The 13,992-nt window shown below is 35.2% G+C and overlaps 1 protein-coding gene across 4 annotated transcripts in view; it reads left to right on the top strand.

The window, feature by feature from the left end:
• Nucleotides 1–13,992, top strand: part of LOC127066931 (sestrin homolog) — a 95,429-nt gene that overhangs the window by 75,134 nt on the left and 6,303 nt on the right. For all 4 annotated transcript variants that reach the window (XM_051001226.1, XM_051001227.1, XM_051001224.1 and 1 more), the window contains 6 exons: nt 8,867–9,037; nt 11,741–11,923; nt 12,056–12,296; nt 12,420–12,685; nt 13,235–13,609; nt 13,934–13,992. The exon at nt 13,934–13,992 is cut by the window's right edge. In XM_051001226.1, coding sequence (XP_050857183.1) covers nt 8,867–9,037; nt 11,741–11,923; nt 12,056–12,296; nt 12,420–12,685; nt 13,235–13,609; nt 13,934–13,992 — 1,295 coding nt within the window. The remainder of the gene's footprint in view (nt 1–8,866; nt 9,038–11,740; nt 11,924–12,055; nt 12,297–12,419; nt 12,686–13,234; nt 13,610–13,933) is intronic.

Genomic DNA, 13,992 nt, shown 5'->3' with positions numbered 1-13,992 from the left:
AATAGATAGTATACTTGAACTATTTATATTTGTAACCTTTTTTCTCTCTCTCTCTCTCTTTTTCTTTCTTTCTTTCCTATTTCTTTTTTCTTTTTTTTTTCTTTCTTTTTTTTTCTTTCCTTCTAATGTATGCAGATTATAGTCGATGTTTACTATCTTTATTATTTAAAATTCATAAAAATGTCGTGACTCATAGTTACCGAACTAATAATGTTTGTGGTTATTACTAACTATTTATTTAATAATCGTGACTCACGTTCACGTAAACGAGATCGGACTTTTATATTTAAAACTTTTTCTCAAGATCATTTCTAAATTTCATCGAAATTTTACGGAATTAAACGTTCGACAACAAAGTCCATGTAGATTTAACTCTGTTATCACGTTGCATCATCTTCGAAGTAACCTTGCTATTGCCAGAAAAAAATAAAGTATATCGTTGTAAGCCTCGTCTGGTTCAAGCGCCGATAGCCACGCAAGAAATTGTCGATGCAGTTTACGTCACTCATGATGCAATCGTGTTTTAAAGCCAACAAGATGCTAAGAACAACAATGCTAGCGATTCTAGTAGCATCTCGGCTAAGGACGTGCTCTGATCGATATTCTCCGTGATCGCCGATGATCCAACATGACTTTTTTTTTACATCTCGTTATTATATAATTTTTATAATTTTAAGATAAGTCAATGATCATGGAAACATATGTGTTATCGACATATATATATTATTTATATTTTATATAATATAAAATATAAAAATATTAATATATATATAATATAAAAAATTATAATATATATAAATAAAATATTATACACACACACAAAGCATGCACGATGCACGTACGCACGGCATCGAAATGGATTACGAAACTGAACGCATTACTTATATCTTCTTTACTTGTGTCACATCTATGTAAGCACACTACTCGTCATCATCCATTAAATGCGAATTTTACGTATAACGAACGAGAATACCGGTTTAGCCAATTTCCGTCGAATTCACATCGACTAGATTGTTAAATTTCATCACCAGTTTATCGTTTACAAGATTTGTGTGTGTATGTGCGTGCGTATATGTACCTATAAGTACGTATATATATTCTACATTGTATATATAATCGAATCGGCACTTTACCAATCCATTGGACGTTAAGCGACGATTCGTGTTTGGTCACGATCGTGACCAACAATTTTATGCACAGCACACGTTTCGTCGTTAGACATTGGTCTAGCGTTGTAACGTCTCGTGAATCATTCAATTCCCACATGAATTTTTAACAATGTAACGTTGGATTTTAAACTTATACATGTTTACATTTTTATCGATTTTTCTTTCTTTCTTCTCGTCGATGTCTTCTTTTTGTTTTATTTAATCTTCTGTGTTTATATTTTTCTCTTTTCTTTTTTTATTGTTTATCTGTTTCATTTAAATTTCGAGTAAATATCAACGATTCGTAATACACTGCTGTTTTTTTTTTTTTTCTCTAAAAATGTATCTTGATGATGTAAGAAAGGAGAGGAAAGAGAAGCTTCTGTCTCTTTCTTTTAAATTGCACGATGACGACAAGGATGACGACGTGACGACGACGACGACGACACGATTAGGGTGAGAACAAAGAAAAACCGAAAAGGGTCGAAAGAAGCCGAGTTGTTGCGTCAGATTCGTCGCCTTTTCTCTCTCTTTTCTTCAAGTAGTTTTACGTATAGCCTTCGAAATCGACAGATGCTACTGTTGTATCGCTATACTTCATGTTTACTTGTTAAACTTATGTCAAGAACGAGAAAGAGATACTACGAGAGAAAGAGAGAGAGAGAGAGACGCTTTTATATTTCTTCTTCTGTCTCTCTCTTTCTCTTTCATTCTCTATCGCTCTTTCTCTTTCTCTCAGTTTCTACATTCGTCGGAGAAAGGGGCGAGACAAACGTATCGTTTACGTTTACACAGAACAAGTGATCTTTCGTCATATGGAATCGTAAAAACATTCTGACCTCGCGAACGTTATCTATTTTTTTTTGCTCTCTCTCTCTCTCTCTCTCTCTCTTTCATTCTCATCATTGTGTATGTATGTAATTTAAAGTCTGGTATATGGTAGGTGATATGTAATACACAAGTGTGTGTATATGTGTATGTGTGTGTGTGTGTGTGTAATTTAAAGTCTGGTGTATGGTAGGTGATATGTAACACACACACATATGTGTATGTGTTTGTGGGCACGGAGTGTGTGACTCACATGTATGTATAATATGTGTATGTATGTATGTATGTTTGCTGTGTGTGTGTGTGTATGGCGTGTACGTAGTATCTTCTCGTCTCGCGTCATTAATTCAAAAGAGAAAAGTTCTTTTTTTCTTCTCTCTTTTTTCATCTTTTTTCTTCTTTTCTTCTCACTTATCGAAAATAATCATCGCGTTTCTCTTCGATGCGTTCCTTGTGACCCACTTTCTATGTACTTTTGTCAAATTCCAAGCTAATATATACACAAATATCTACATTTCACACGAGATCGTTAACCAGCGATCGTAGATCGTTTTATCGTCGTAAAGGATTTTATTATTAGCTTCTACACGTGGATATTTCGTAAAATCAGGGCCATCGTATAATCGACGTTGATCATAAATATATCGAAGAATTTTTATATCTTCGATAAACATCGTTTTATTACATATTTTGAAGTTTACTATTAAGTTTATCTTTCGACTACAAAGTTTCAAGTATCTTCTCGATATTTTTTCTTTTTCTTTTTTTTGTTTCTTTTTTGTATAAATTATATCCCTTGAAAACATTATTTCGTGTTATTACACGAATACGTATGTATACGAGTTTTCTTAAAATCGCACTGCATCCTTTTTCTTTTTTTTTTTTTATCAGATTTTGTTGAATGAGTCGTTTTCTATCTCAAACTCACGTTGATTTCCGCGTGCAAGCAATAAACAGATTTACATATTTCTATTTTCTCATTCATGAATCCGTAATTCATTCTTTACCTGTGATGTTTAGCCTTCTTACTCGAGATTACCGGATAAAGTGAAGTTTGTTTCTTTTCTCTCTCTCTCTCTTTTTATTTTCATTTTCTTTCTTTTTTTTCGTTTCTTCTACGTTGGTTTGTCGCTTTCTGTATGTTCACGACCAACGAGGGAGAGTTAAAAGAAGGTAAAGAAGGGGTGGGAGGAGGAAGAAGAGAATATACGCATCTTCGAAAGATTTATCGAACGAAGAATATGTTGCTTTGGGGTCCCTCTTTCCCTTCTCTCTCTCTCTCTCACTCTCTCACTCTCTCTTTCTCTCCCTCTCTTTTTACTCTTTCCCTCTGTTCTTTACGTCGAGATCTCTCTGTAGGTCGTAAAATTGTTTTCCAAGGCAAAACCGGTTCTAAAGATCTGAGTTCTGGTTTCCAATGTTGTTTACGTGCGGTCATAGGCCGCCTTCGCTTCTCGAAGGACCTCGAATGGCCGAGGCACGTACGAATATACATACATATATACGTACGTACATACGTACATACATACATACGTATATACGTATATAGCTGGGTCTTACAGGTTCCCTGTCTCGACACCCTCGAGTTACCTTTTTTGTGTGCCACTGGTAAAACGACATAAAATTCTCGTCTGAATGAACGACACGCAACATTGTCGAATGTTCTTCTTCGTATTTTTTTCTTCTCCCTTTTCTTTTTTTATCACGTATCTTTTCTCTCTTTCAGTTCTTTTTCTAAGTTAGTTTGATTGCTCGTAATGGTTACGTAATGCAAATCTCCACCAGACGTCCCTTTTTTTTCTTTTCTTTTCTTTTTTCTTTCGGTGTCTTCTTCGAGTTCGCAGCATATCGAAAATTCAAAGCGCGTAGAATGTGTTCTCTGGAGTTGGTCACTGGGACAGAAAACACGAGAATGAGAGAGCATAAAGACTCGAACTGTTAGAGAACGTGTAGATACTCGTTCAAACGCGTTTGGACATGTTCAGCTGTGTAAGGAAAAAAGAAACATATAAAGAAAAAAACGAGAGAAAGAGAGAGACAGAGAGACAGAGAGAGGTTGAGATAATCGTGAGAGCGACAGAGACGGAAGATTGGATAGTAAGGTTAGGTACGGTCTTCTTTGTCACGTGGCGTACAGCCAATCGATATGCTGACAACGACGTCGAACGGACCAATCCGATGTCGGCAGTCTCGCTTGGCCTAGCTCTAACAGTGCCATCATCCACTGATAAGAAAGGGAGCATCGAACTCATGAGTTTTCTTTGTTCTCAATGCTTTAGCTTTTACCCTTCTCTCTTCTATTTCTTTTCCTCTCACCTTTCACGTTTTCTACAAAACACGGCTGCTATTGTTCTTGTTGATGTCGTTGTGTCGTTGTTGATGTTGTTGTTGGGTTATTCTACGTTCACCAGTTTCTTATTTTCTATTACTTCAATAATATATATGTATGTATGTATGTATTCATTCAATTTTATTAGTTTTCCATGAACAAATAAATCTACTTACGCATACGTCAGTATCTACGTATGTATATACATAAATAACAGTTTCGTATATTCAAGAAAACTTTCTTATTGTCGTAATACGGAACATTACGTAATACGTTGTCTGGATTCTCTGAGTATATGTTATTTCGATGTCCATCGTCCCTCTAGCTAGCAACAGAAGACACACACAGCAAACGTTGTTGCGTTTGACATTTCGATATCCTCCGTTTCTCTCGGAGTTTCTCCTCCTCTAAGACATATGCGGGCACACCCAGCTGTCCGTAATAACGACTTGGTAGAATCATCATAAGACCTTATTATAGTGATATTCTTATGTACTGTTAAAGCAAGATGTTTCCTACAGCTAATGCTAATCAGCTATCGTATTCTTCTACTTTGATCTCTCTCTCTCTCTCTCTCTCTCTCTCTCTCTCTCTCTCTTTCTCTTGAAAAAAAAAGGAAGGAAAAAAAAAGAATCAACAGATTTGTCTCCCTCGTTAAGCCCATAAATCGATAAATTCTGATGGAGTAATATAGTTGTTATCTAACGAAGCACGTTCTTTGATAATTCGTCGTCGATAGGATAAGTCGAAAAGATTATAAGAGACCTTTCTTTCTATCATTTTTAATATGTTTACGCGTTTCTTATAGAATTGACGAGATTTTTATATTTTTTACTTCGATTTCTTATATTTTTATATTATTCGACGTACGTTGTAGAAATTAAAAAAATGTTCTCTCCGTTTCTTTTTTTTTTCTTTTTCTTCACTAATAGTTTTCTTCATAACGACTATAATTCTTTGAAACGACCCTTAAATATCGTTGCCTCGCAAAGAAGGTCCACATTTAGGTCGGCCAACGCAACGCGACTCCTCTGGATCGAAAATGCACGCACACGTTAGAAAAAACCGATTTATAGTTTGGTAGAATTTTTAAATCGAGTTCTCGATTAGATTCCTATTTCAATCGCATCTTTGTAATGGATATATCTTGTTTCTTTTTTCTTTTCTTTTCTTCGACTTTTCTACAGTTACGATATCGAGAAATATTCATGTTTTGTTTCGTAAATTTTAACGTAAATTTTATTCTAATGTTTGCACATATTTGTTGATGGTAATATATTTATTTATGTAGGTATACATAACGTGTTTACGACATTGTTTGTTTGAAATCAATTAAACGAATTAATTCATTCGAATGGAACGGGTTTCTTTCCATTCCATGAGATATTCTATCATCTTTGATAGAAATGTAAGGACGTTGATCGATAAGATCTTTATCGGTACTTGATAATTATTGTACATGTATAGATTAAAGTTCGAATCGATTTCTTTCGATCTAAACAAATATATACGATAGATATCGCTTCTATTTGTATCACATTTAAAACCAAATAAATTGAAACCAAAAAGAAAGGATAAGAAATCGATCGAATTAAAACGTGGATCTATGTCGATCCGAATTGAAACAAAGACGATAATCTTATTTATGAATAACGTTAATATCGATTGGGAATCGTTATGAAAGAACGAATTTTGCTACGGTTTCTCTCGGCGTTAATACGGATAAAGATCTTCCATACGATTCGCTCAGAAATTCGCATGCTCGCTTCACAAATACCTCAAAGAAATGTTCGACGAGAGAGAGATTGAAAATATTTGTCGAATGAAACGACAAGAGATAAATCGTTTCGAGGTCAACGTATTTATTCGCATGGTATGCGACAAACAAGAGTTCTTCGATTACGAAAAAACAAAGAAAACGAAAAAGAAAGAAAGCAAGAAAGAACGAAAGAAAGAAAGAGAAAGAAAAATAGGAAAAAAGTCGTTAATTTCTTTAAAAAAAGATCGAAGACTCGACAGAGAGTAATGATCCTTTAAGATCGGTATCTTTGATAAATGGATTGATACCTGAAAAGCTTTTTAGGATAAATCTTCTTTTTAGGATATGGTAAGTTTTTAATGTAAACTCACTTAAAACTCTTCCTTTAAATGTCGTATATAAGTTTATCAGAATTATCGATAAAGTTAAATGGAGGAAAGACAAAAAGAAAAGAAAAAGGGAAAAAACCAAGAAAAAAATAGAGAGAAAAGAAGAAGAAGAAGAAGAAGAAGAAGAAGAAGAAGAAAAAGAAAAAAAGCAGAGCACGTTGGGGTCCTTTTCCCCGAAGATCTCTTATCGCATGGTTAGGATTTCGAAAAGAAAGGAGAAGCTTGTTGAGTGATCGTTCCCGAAGTTACGACTCCTGCTCGAAAGTTATTCTCGTACGGTAGTTTTGGACGAGGAGATGGAGATGATGGAGGTGGTAGTAGAGGAGAAAGAGGTGATGATGATGGTGATGATGTTAGTGGTGGTGGTGGTGGTGGTGGTGATGGTGGTAGTAGTAGTGGTGGTGGTGGTGGTGGTGATGGTAGGAGGAACGCGTGCGTCGGAAAATACGCGAGTGCGTGCGAAACCTATAAGGGAGAGAGAAAAAGAAGTTATGTGCCACACGCGCGGGCCTCGTGCCAAGAGATGTTGCCAAAGGAAAGACGCTTCTCGGAAGGACGGTACTTTGCTGGCGAGCTTTTCCGAAGATGCAGCCAAGTCGCCTCCACGAGTTAATTCAGTAACACCTGTCTTCGCAGTCAAATCCGTGCCAGCTGATCGAGTTCCTCTCTCTCTCTTTCTTTCCTTCCTTCTTTCTTTCTTTCTTTCTTTCTTTCTTTCTCTCTGTCTTTTTCTATCTTTGTCTATCTCTCTATCTGTCTATCTGTTTGTCTATCCGTTTGTCTATCTGTTTGTCTCTGTCTATCTTCATCTGTTTCTCTTCCTCTCCTCTTTTATATTTCTTCTTTAGAATCGATCGACTGACGGACAATAGTTTTCTCTCGCTTTCGCCCTCGTTCATTCATCGTTCTAGTTTCTTTTTTTCTCTTTCTCTTTCTTCACCTTCTTAACTTAAATTTGTATTTATATTTATTATTGAATTATTTATATTGGAATTTATTATTTCATCGAATATAAATTGATGTTGTTTATTATGTTTAAAATTGTGTATAATATAAATCGAATAATTAATTAATATAATTGAAATTATATATAAGATAAATTTATGTCATATTATATTGTGTTAAAAAAAAAAAACAGGATTGTTAAGAGAAGAAACAAACGGTGAAATGCTTTTTTAGGTCGATATTTAGATGATTCTCTCGTTAGATCGAGATAAATTATTCGATCGCCAACGCTCGCTCGTCTCTACCGGTTTGCGTCACACTCGGATTCGTTGTTGTTTCGTCGGCCGGAGAAAGTTGGCGCCAAGCAACGAAGTGCCTTTTGCGTTCGATTCCACGTGCGACGACGCAGGGTTGGCAACCTGTTACAAGGTCATACTCGTGTCGGTCACGGCCACGTTAAACTATCCGAACGATTTCTCATTCTCTCTTAGATTATCTTTGATAATCTCTAAATGGCCAGTTAAACTAATTGAATAATTAACCGCTACCGATTCACAAGGACCCACGCGAATATGTAATCGTTCGAACGAACGACACGTGATCGGCTACAACGTATTACGTGCTCGCGTGCACGCTCGAATAATTTATAAATATGACTATAAAGAGCAAAGCAAAAGTTTCATCTATATTATCGACGTGCACGGTTTTAGATTTTTATCATTTTTCTTAGGTCACATCCGAAAGTAAAAGATTTTTTTTTTGACTACGTAAGTTCGCTCATTCGTTTGGCAGATGATGCAAGACAAACACTTGATTACGAGAGAAAAAGAAAGAGAAATAGAGGGAGTGTGTGTGTGTGTGTGTATGAGAGAGAAAGAGAGAGAGAGAGAGAGAGAGAGAGAGAGAGAGAGAGAGAGAGAGAAAGAGAGAGAATTGACCCGGAAACCTCCTTCCGTCGTTTTCGTCGAGCGAAACGAACAAAACAAGAGGATGATGTAATTCATAAAAAAATGAAAGAAAAAAAAAAGAAAGAAATAAATGCGTCTTTTAATAGTATCCTGCATCTATTTTTCGTCTCTTTTTTCTTTTCTTTTCTTTTCTCTCTCTTTTTTTTTTTAAGCAACAAAGAAACCGAAAGATGGATCCGTCTATTTTTAATAGTCATCTCGAGTGCTTCTCGATCGATCGATCGATCGATCTCCCATCGAATCGACGATAACGATTAGTCTTTTTGATAAATCGAAACGATCGAGTTATATCTGGTTATCAAAACCGAGCGGTCTACCATGCGAAAACTAATTTATATTTTCGACGATAAGAAGAACAAGTATTTATCGTTAAGTCATCGAACGTTTATTTGAGATTTCGATCCGATAGATTTCCGATATTTTTGCGGCTCTTTTATTTTGTACAAATCAATTATTTCATAAAACTATACGTTTCTTTTTTCTTTTCTTTTCGTTCACAGACACGCATATTGTTGATGGATGCATTCCTTCAGAACAACAGATTGGATCATGTCTCCAGGGTAATGTCATCGCATCCCTTGTATTTAGACCACTTCCTTCGAACTCAAAATTTCATCCTTAGGGGTGATGGACCGCTTCCTTACGACTACAGACATCTCATAGCCATTATGGTGAGTAAACCATTTTTTTTCATTTCATTTTGGTTTTGTTTTTCTTTCTTCACTTTTTTAATTTTTATTACTTATGTTGTTTTGTTACTTCGATCATTTCGTGTCAACGTGGATCGTTAGCGAGCCTGTGTGATCGACGAAGGAAATACGCTTTAACATTGTGATATGACAAAGATAACGAACAAAATATTTACGTAATTGAGCAGTTTTTTTTTCTTTTTATTTTTTTTTTTCGAGAGGGGGCCTATTTCTTTTTAACAAATTGAGAAATATTCGTGATAACTCTCGAAGGATTTTCTTGTCTAAAAAATTGTTTACTCGGACAAATTAATACGAGAATTCGCGTGGTGCCTCTTTTTTTTTCTCCTTTTAAATTCCGCTGATATAATACTTGTTAGATGAGTTATTATCGGTCTCGCCTTTGTCAAAGGTTATCGAGAAATCCGAGTAAATGCAACGGTAGTTTCATAATATGATGTGCTGTTCTTCGCGTCGTAAAGACTAGGTTCGACCGATTTATTAGGGTAAAAAATAATCTATGTTTTCTTCGCCGATAGGAGGCCTACTTTTTGCGAGTAATAAGAGTAACGAGAAACGAGAGACGAAGAACGATCTTAAAACGAAAGTGAAAGCTTCTATAAGAGAATATAACGTGAAATAAATACGTTCGATGGAAACTAAATCCTCTTGTCCCTTTTAGTTCCATCGAATTTATGTTAAAGTTAGATTATTTACGTACTAAAAGAGGATGGAATTTCCGTTTTTCGTGATAACGATAAAAGGATAATTTTAGTTCCCTATGTTCGTCTCTCGTCGCAAAGTTCATTGATTTGGCACGTAGGCACTCTTTTCTCATAACGAAACTGTACGAATCGAGTGAAATCGTTTTAATTCATAGGATAATATCCGATTACGTTCGAATGATTGAAATAACGTCAATATTTAAGACACACGTGCATCTGATATTGAATTTGAATACACGTACAATATAGAGATTCGATCGAAATTAATTTATCGACGATGATCGAGGGAAATAGTGGAAAAAGAGAGAAAAGGAAAATAGAAAATAGACGTGCATGAACATAAATTGGTATGATCGACCGAAAAACACTTTATCTCGTAGAAGGAAGAAGGGGTAAAGGGGAAGTAGACGGAGAGAGACGATAAGCGATAAGATATCTGAAAAACACCTTGTTCGCCGGTAAACATTCGATTCCGTGGCTCTATCTCGCTTCGGCAATCGTCGTTTCTTTCTATCTCTTTCGTTCTCGTGTAAGATCTTCGATGCACGCTTCGTTGAGAAAATACATCGCTCGATTGCCTGCATTTTGATCGTCGAAGCGTGAGCTTCGCTAACTTTTGTGGATAAAAGTTATCGAACTTTAGCCTTCTCATTGCCTTTCCAACGGGTTTATCGTTTAAAGGAACTTTTCTCTTGTTGACGGAAAAGTTTATATATATATATATATATATATATATATATATATATATATATCTGCAAACACACACAAACACATACCTACATATACATTATAATAAATATAGTGTATATATATATTTATATATAAATATAATCTGAATTAATTCTTTTTTTCAAAAGATTATCTTATATTTTAATTCTATCCAAGAATTATATCGAAATACTTTTTCTTTTCTTTTTCCTTTTTCTTTTTCAAAAATAATTTGACATAGTGACCCTTATTGTCATTGCCGTTATACGTACTCTCCGACAATGACACGGTCAAATGAGTTAAATTAATATTATCGATATTTCTCGATATCGAATTTCTCCTACTTATTTATTACTTTAGCAGTCTATACGACGCTACACGCAAGATTACAATTTACGAGATGAGTCATGGAAATATTCAGACGCTTTGTGATATCGAATATTATCGAACTAGGCAAAGTATTCTTTAAATCTTTGAGCAGATATAGAGAAACTAGTGTACAGTACAAATATCATAAAAATTGGCCAATCTTACTACGACGAAATATACTTATTTAATGATCTATAAAATCGCTATTATATATCATAAAACACATTACATTTTACCGCGATCTACAAAATGCGTCTTTTATCTTTACACGAAAAGAAAAAAATAATACTTATCTTTTTATTATTGTTACAATATAAACAAATCTTTTTTTCCTTTTTACTTGTAGACGTACTTCATGTAACACGATAATCTCTTTATATCTACTCAAAATATGAAAAAGTTACTCAAAGAGTGTCGGACTATTTCTATGAGTGACTGTATATATCTGTATCTGTATATCACCGATATATTTCTAGATATATTCGCAAACAATATATATATATACATATATATATATATATATATACACACACGTATATACACATACGTGTATAAATATAAATGTATATATAGCTACTGTCGTCTCTTATCGCTTATCGTGTCTCTAGAGTCGATTGATCCGTTGAATTCTCATGGTAAACACGTGTCTTGTTTGCACGTATCGCCGACGTTACTCGTATCACCTTCGCCTTTTGCACCCCTGATTCCTCCTTCTTCTCCACCTCCACCATTAGTACTTTTTCTATACGTGTATTATTTTCTTTCTGTTTTTTTCTTCGTTTTGTTTTCTCTCCTTTTTTTTCACGCAACACGTCAACGATATCACTTTACTCTATATTATGCTCGACTCAATAAATAAATTTAATGTTGCGTGTAATTTTAGGCCGCGGGTAGGCACCAGTGCAGCTATCTGATAAACCTGCAGAAGGGAGAGTTTCTTCTTCAGGGTGGTGACCCCTTGTGGCTTCAAGGTTTGAGATCGATCCCACGGAAGCTTCAAGATCTCTATGAGATCAATAAAATCTTAGCTCACAGGCCGTGGCTTCTAAATAAAACGCACATAGAGGTAAAAGTGTTATATTCTTAGAAAGTACTTGATAATTCTTTCCTTAAACAGTTTCTTTATATCTTTTTTTTTAACGTTCTTTTTTTTTCTATTTGATTTCCTATAACGTTTCTTTATATTCGATTTCTTCAGAAACTGACCAAAGGCGCGGACAATTGGTCCTTGGCCGAAGTCGTCCATGCGATAGTCCTTTTGGCTCATTTTCATTCGTTGTCATCGTTCGTTTTCTCATGTGGAATCAACGAAGAATTGGACAACGTAACGGGCCATCATTACAAGGAAAATATACAAGACAATAGCAATAAAGTGCCACCTGCCAAAGAAAAACTTTCTAGTAGCCCCAAGGAAATACCCAATGGCGACGGCAAGACTGGTACGTTAGTAGTAATCAACAAATAGAATTTTTTTTTTCTTTCTTTTTCTTTTTTTTTTTTCTTTAATTAAGTTTAAAACAGCACTCGAGAGATTATCAAATTTTTCATATATTTTGTTACAGAAAACGTACCGTCGCCGCCATCGTCGCCTAGCATAGTTGGTGAACAAGAGGTCGGTGTGGAGACTTTAATGGAGCGAATGAAACGACTTTCCGAAAAGTCCGAGTCTTATCAAATAACGCAAGAAGAATTATCCAAAAGATTTGAAACGGTCGAAACGCAATCAGCCGAATTGGCAGCTGCACCTCAAAGAAGTAGCAGCATTCTTGATTCCGACATCGGCCTGTTCATCGACGATCCTACCTTCATATACCAAGATTTTGCTAAGGTACATCATCGACGGTTATACAACGATTATACAACGTGTCATACCCTTTTATCGATTTTTCCCATACGTTCGTGCCACGCTCCGTCAAATTTCGTTATCAAGTTATTTAACTAGCGAATATAAAAAAAGAAGAAAAAAGAAAAAACTGTTCCAAGGTTGCCAACTATGAATACATAAATTTCTCTTGGTGATTTGATCGTGTTCTTTTTGCTTGCGCAACGATGAATATTTAAAAGACGATAACGTTCACATATCATTTAACTTTGCCGGCGATGGAAACAAAGAGAAAGATGAGTCAATAAAATGGCTACTCGCCTCAACCCGTATCTTCTTGTTGTTGATTCTTTGCACTTAAAAAAATAAAAAAGAAAAAAGAAAGAAAGAAAGATAATAATAAAAAAGGGGTAAGAGAAGAAGAAGAAGAAGGAGAAGAAGAATTATCTCGTCTACTCTATTTTCAACGGATCCGATCATAGTCTCATAGAGTCAATAATAAGATAGAGTATGCAAATCTCGGCTTCCCTTTAAAGCTTTCTCTTCTATTTTTAGCGAGGTCAACTGAACGACATACCGACCTTCCGCGTGCAAGACTATTCCTGGGATGACCACGGTTACTCGTTGGTGAATCGACTTTACAACGACGTGGGCAATTTCCTCGACGACAAGTTCAAGACGACTTACAATCTGACGTACTACACGATGGGTACGCATAGTAAGGTCGACACATCTCGTTTCAGACGAGCAATATGGAACTACATCCAATGTATGTTCGGAATAAGGCACGATGACTACGATTATAACGAGGTTAATCAACTCCTCGAACGAAGTCTTAAGACCTTTATCAAAAGCGCTGTCTGTTATCCGGAACGCGTTACTAAGAAGGATTACGATCGTGTCATGAGGGAGTTCAAGCACAGTGAGAAGGTATGTTCTTTTTAAAAGAAAATAAAAGATATTTATCTTATGAAAAGAAGAAGATTATTATCGTAAGGAATTCTTACGTATTACGTGGAAGACAGTTTGTCTTGATTGTTTTTTTTTTCTTTTCCCTTTCTTTCCTTTCTGTTTTTATACAAACGTATGAAAATTAGTATAGTATATGAAAGTTTAGTATACATGAAGAATATACGAAACTCTGATATTATCGTAGTATATTATTTATTTTTTGTTTTGTTTTGTTTATGAAAAATATATGACATTCTAATTATTATGGTATATTATTTATTTGTTGTTTCGTTTTGTTTTCAGGTGCATGTGAACTTGATGATATTGGAGGCACGCATGCAAGCGGAATTATTGTATGCTTT

The sequence above is a fragment of the Vespula vulgaris genome, chromosome 10, assembly GCF_905475345.1.
Source record: "Vespula vulgaris chromosome 10, iyVesVulg1.1, whole genome shotgun sequence".
Classification (NCBI taxonomy): Eukaryota; Metazoa; Arthropoda; class Insecta; order Hymenoptera; family Vespidae; genus Vespula; species Vespula vulgaris.
The sequence above is the reverse complement of the archived record's forward strand: the minus strand, read 5'-3'. Positions and strand labels throughout refer to the sequence as shown.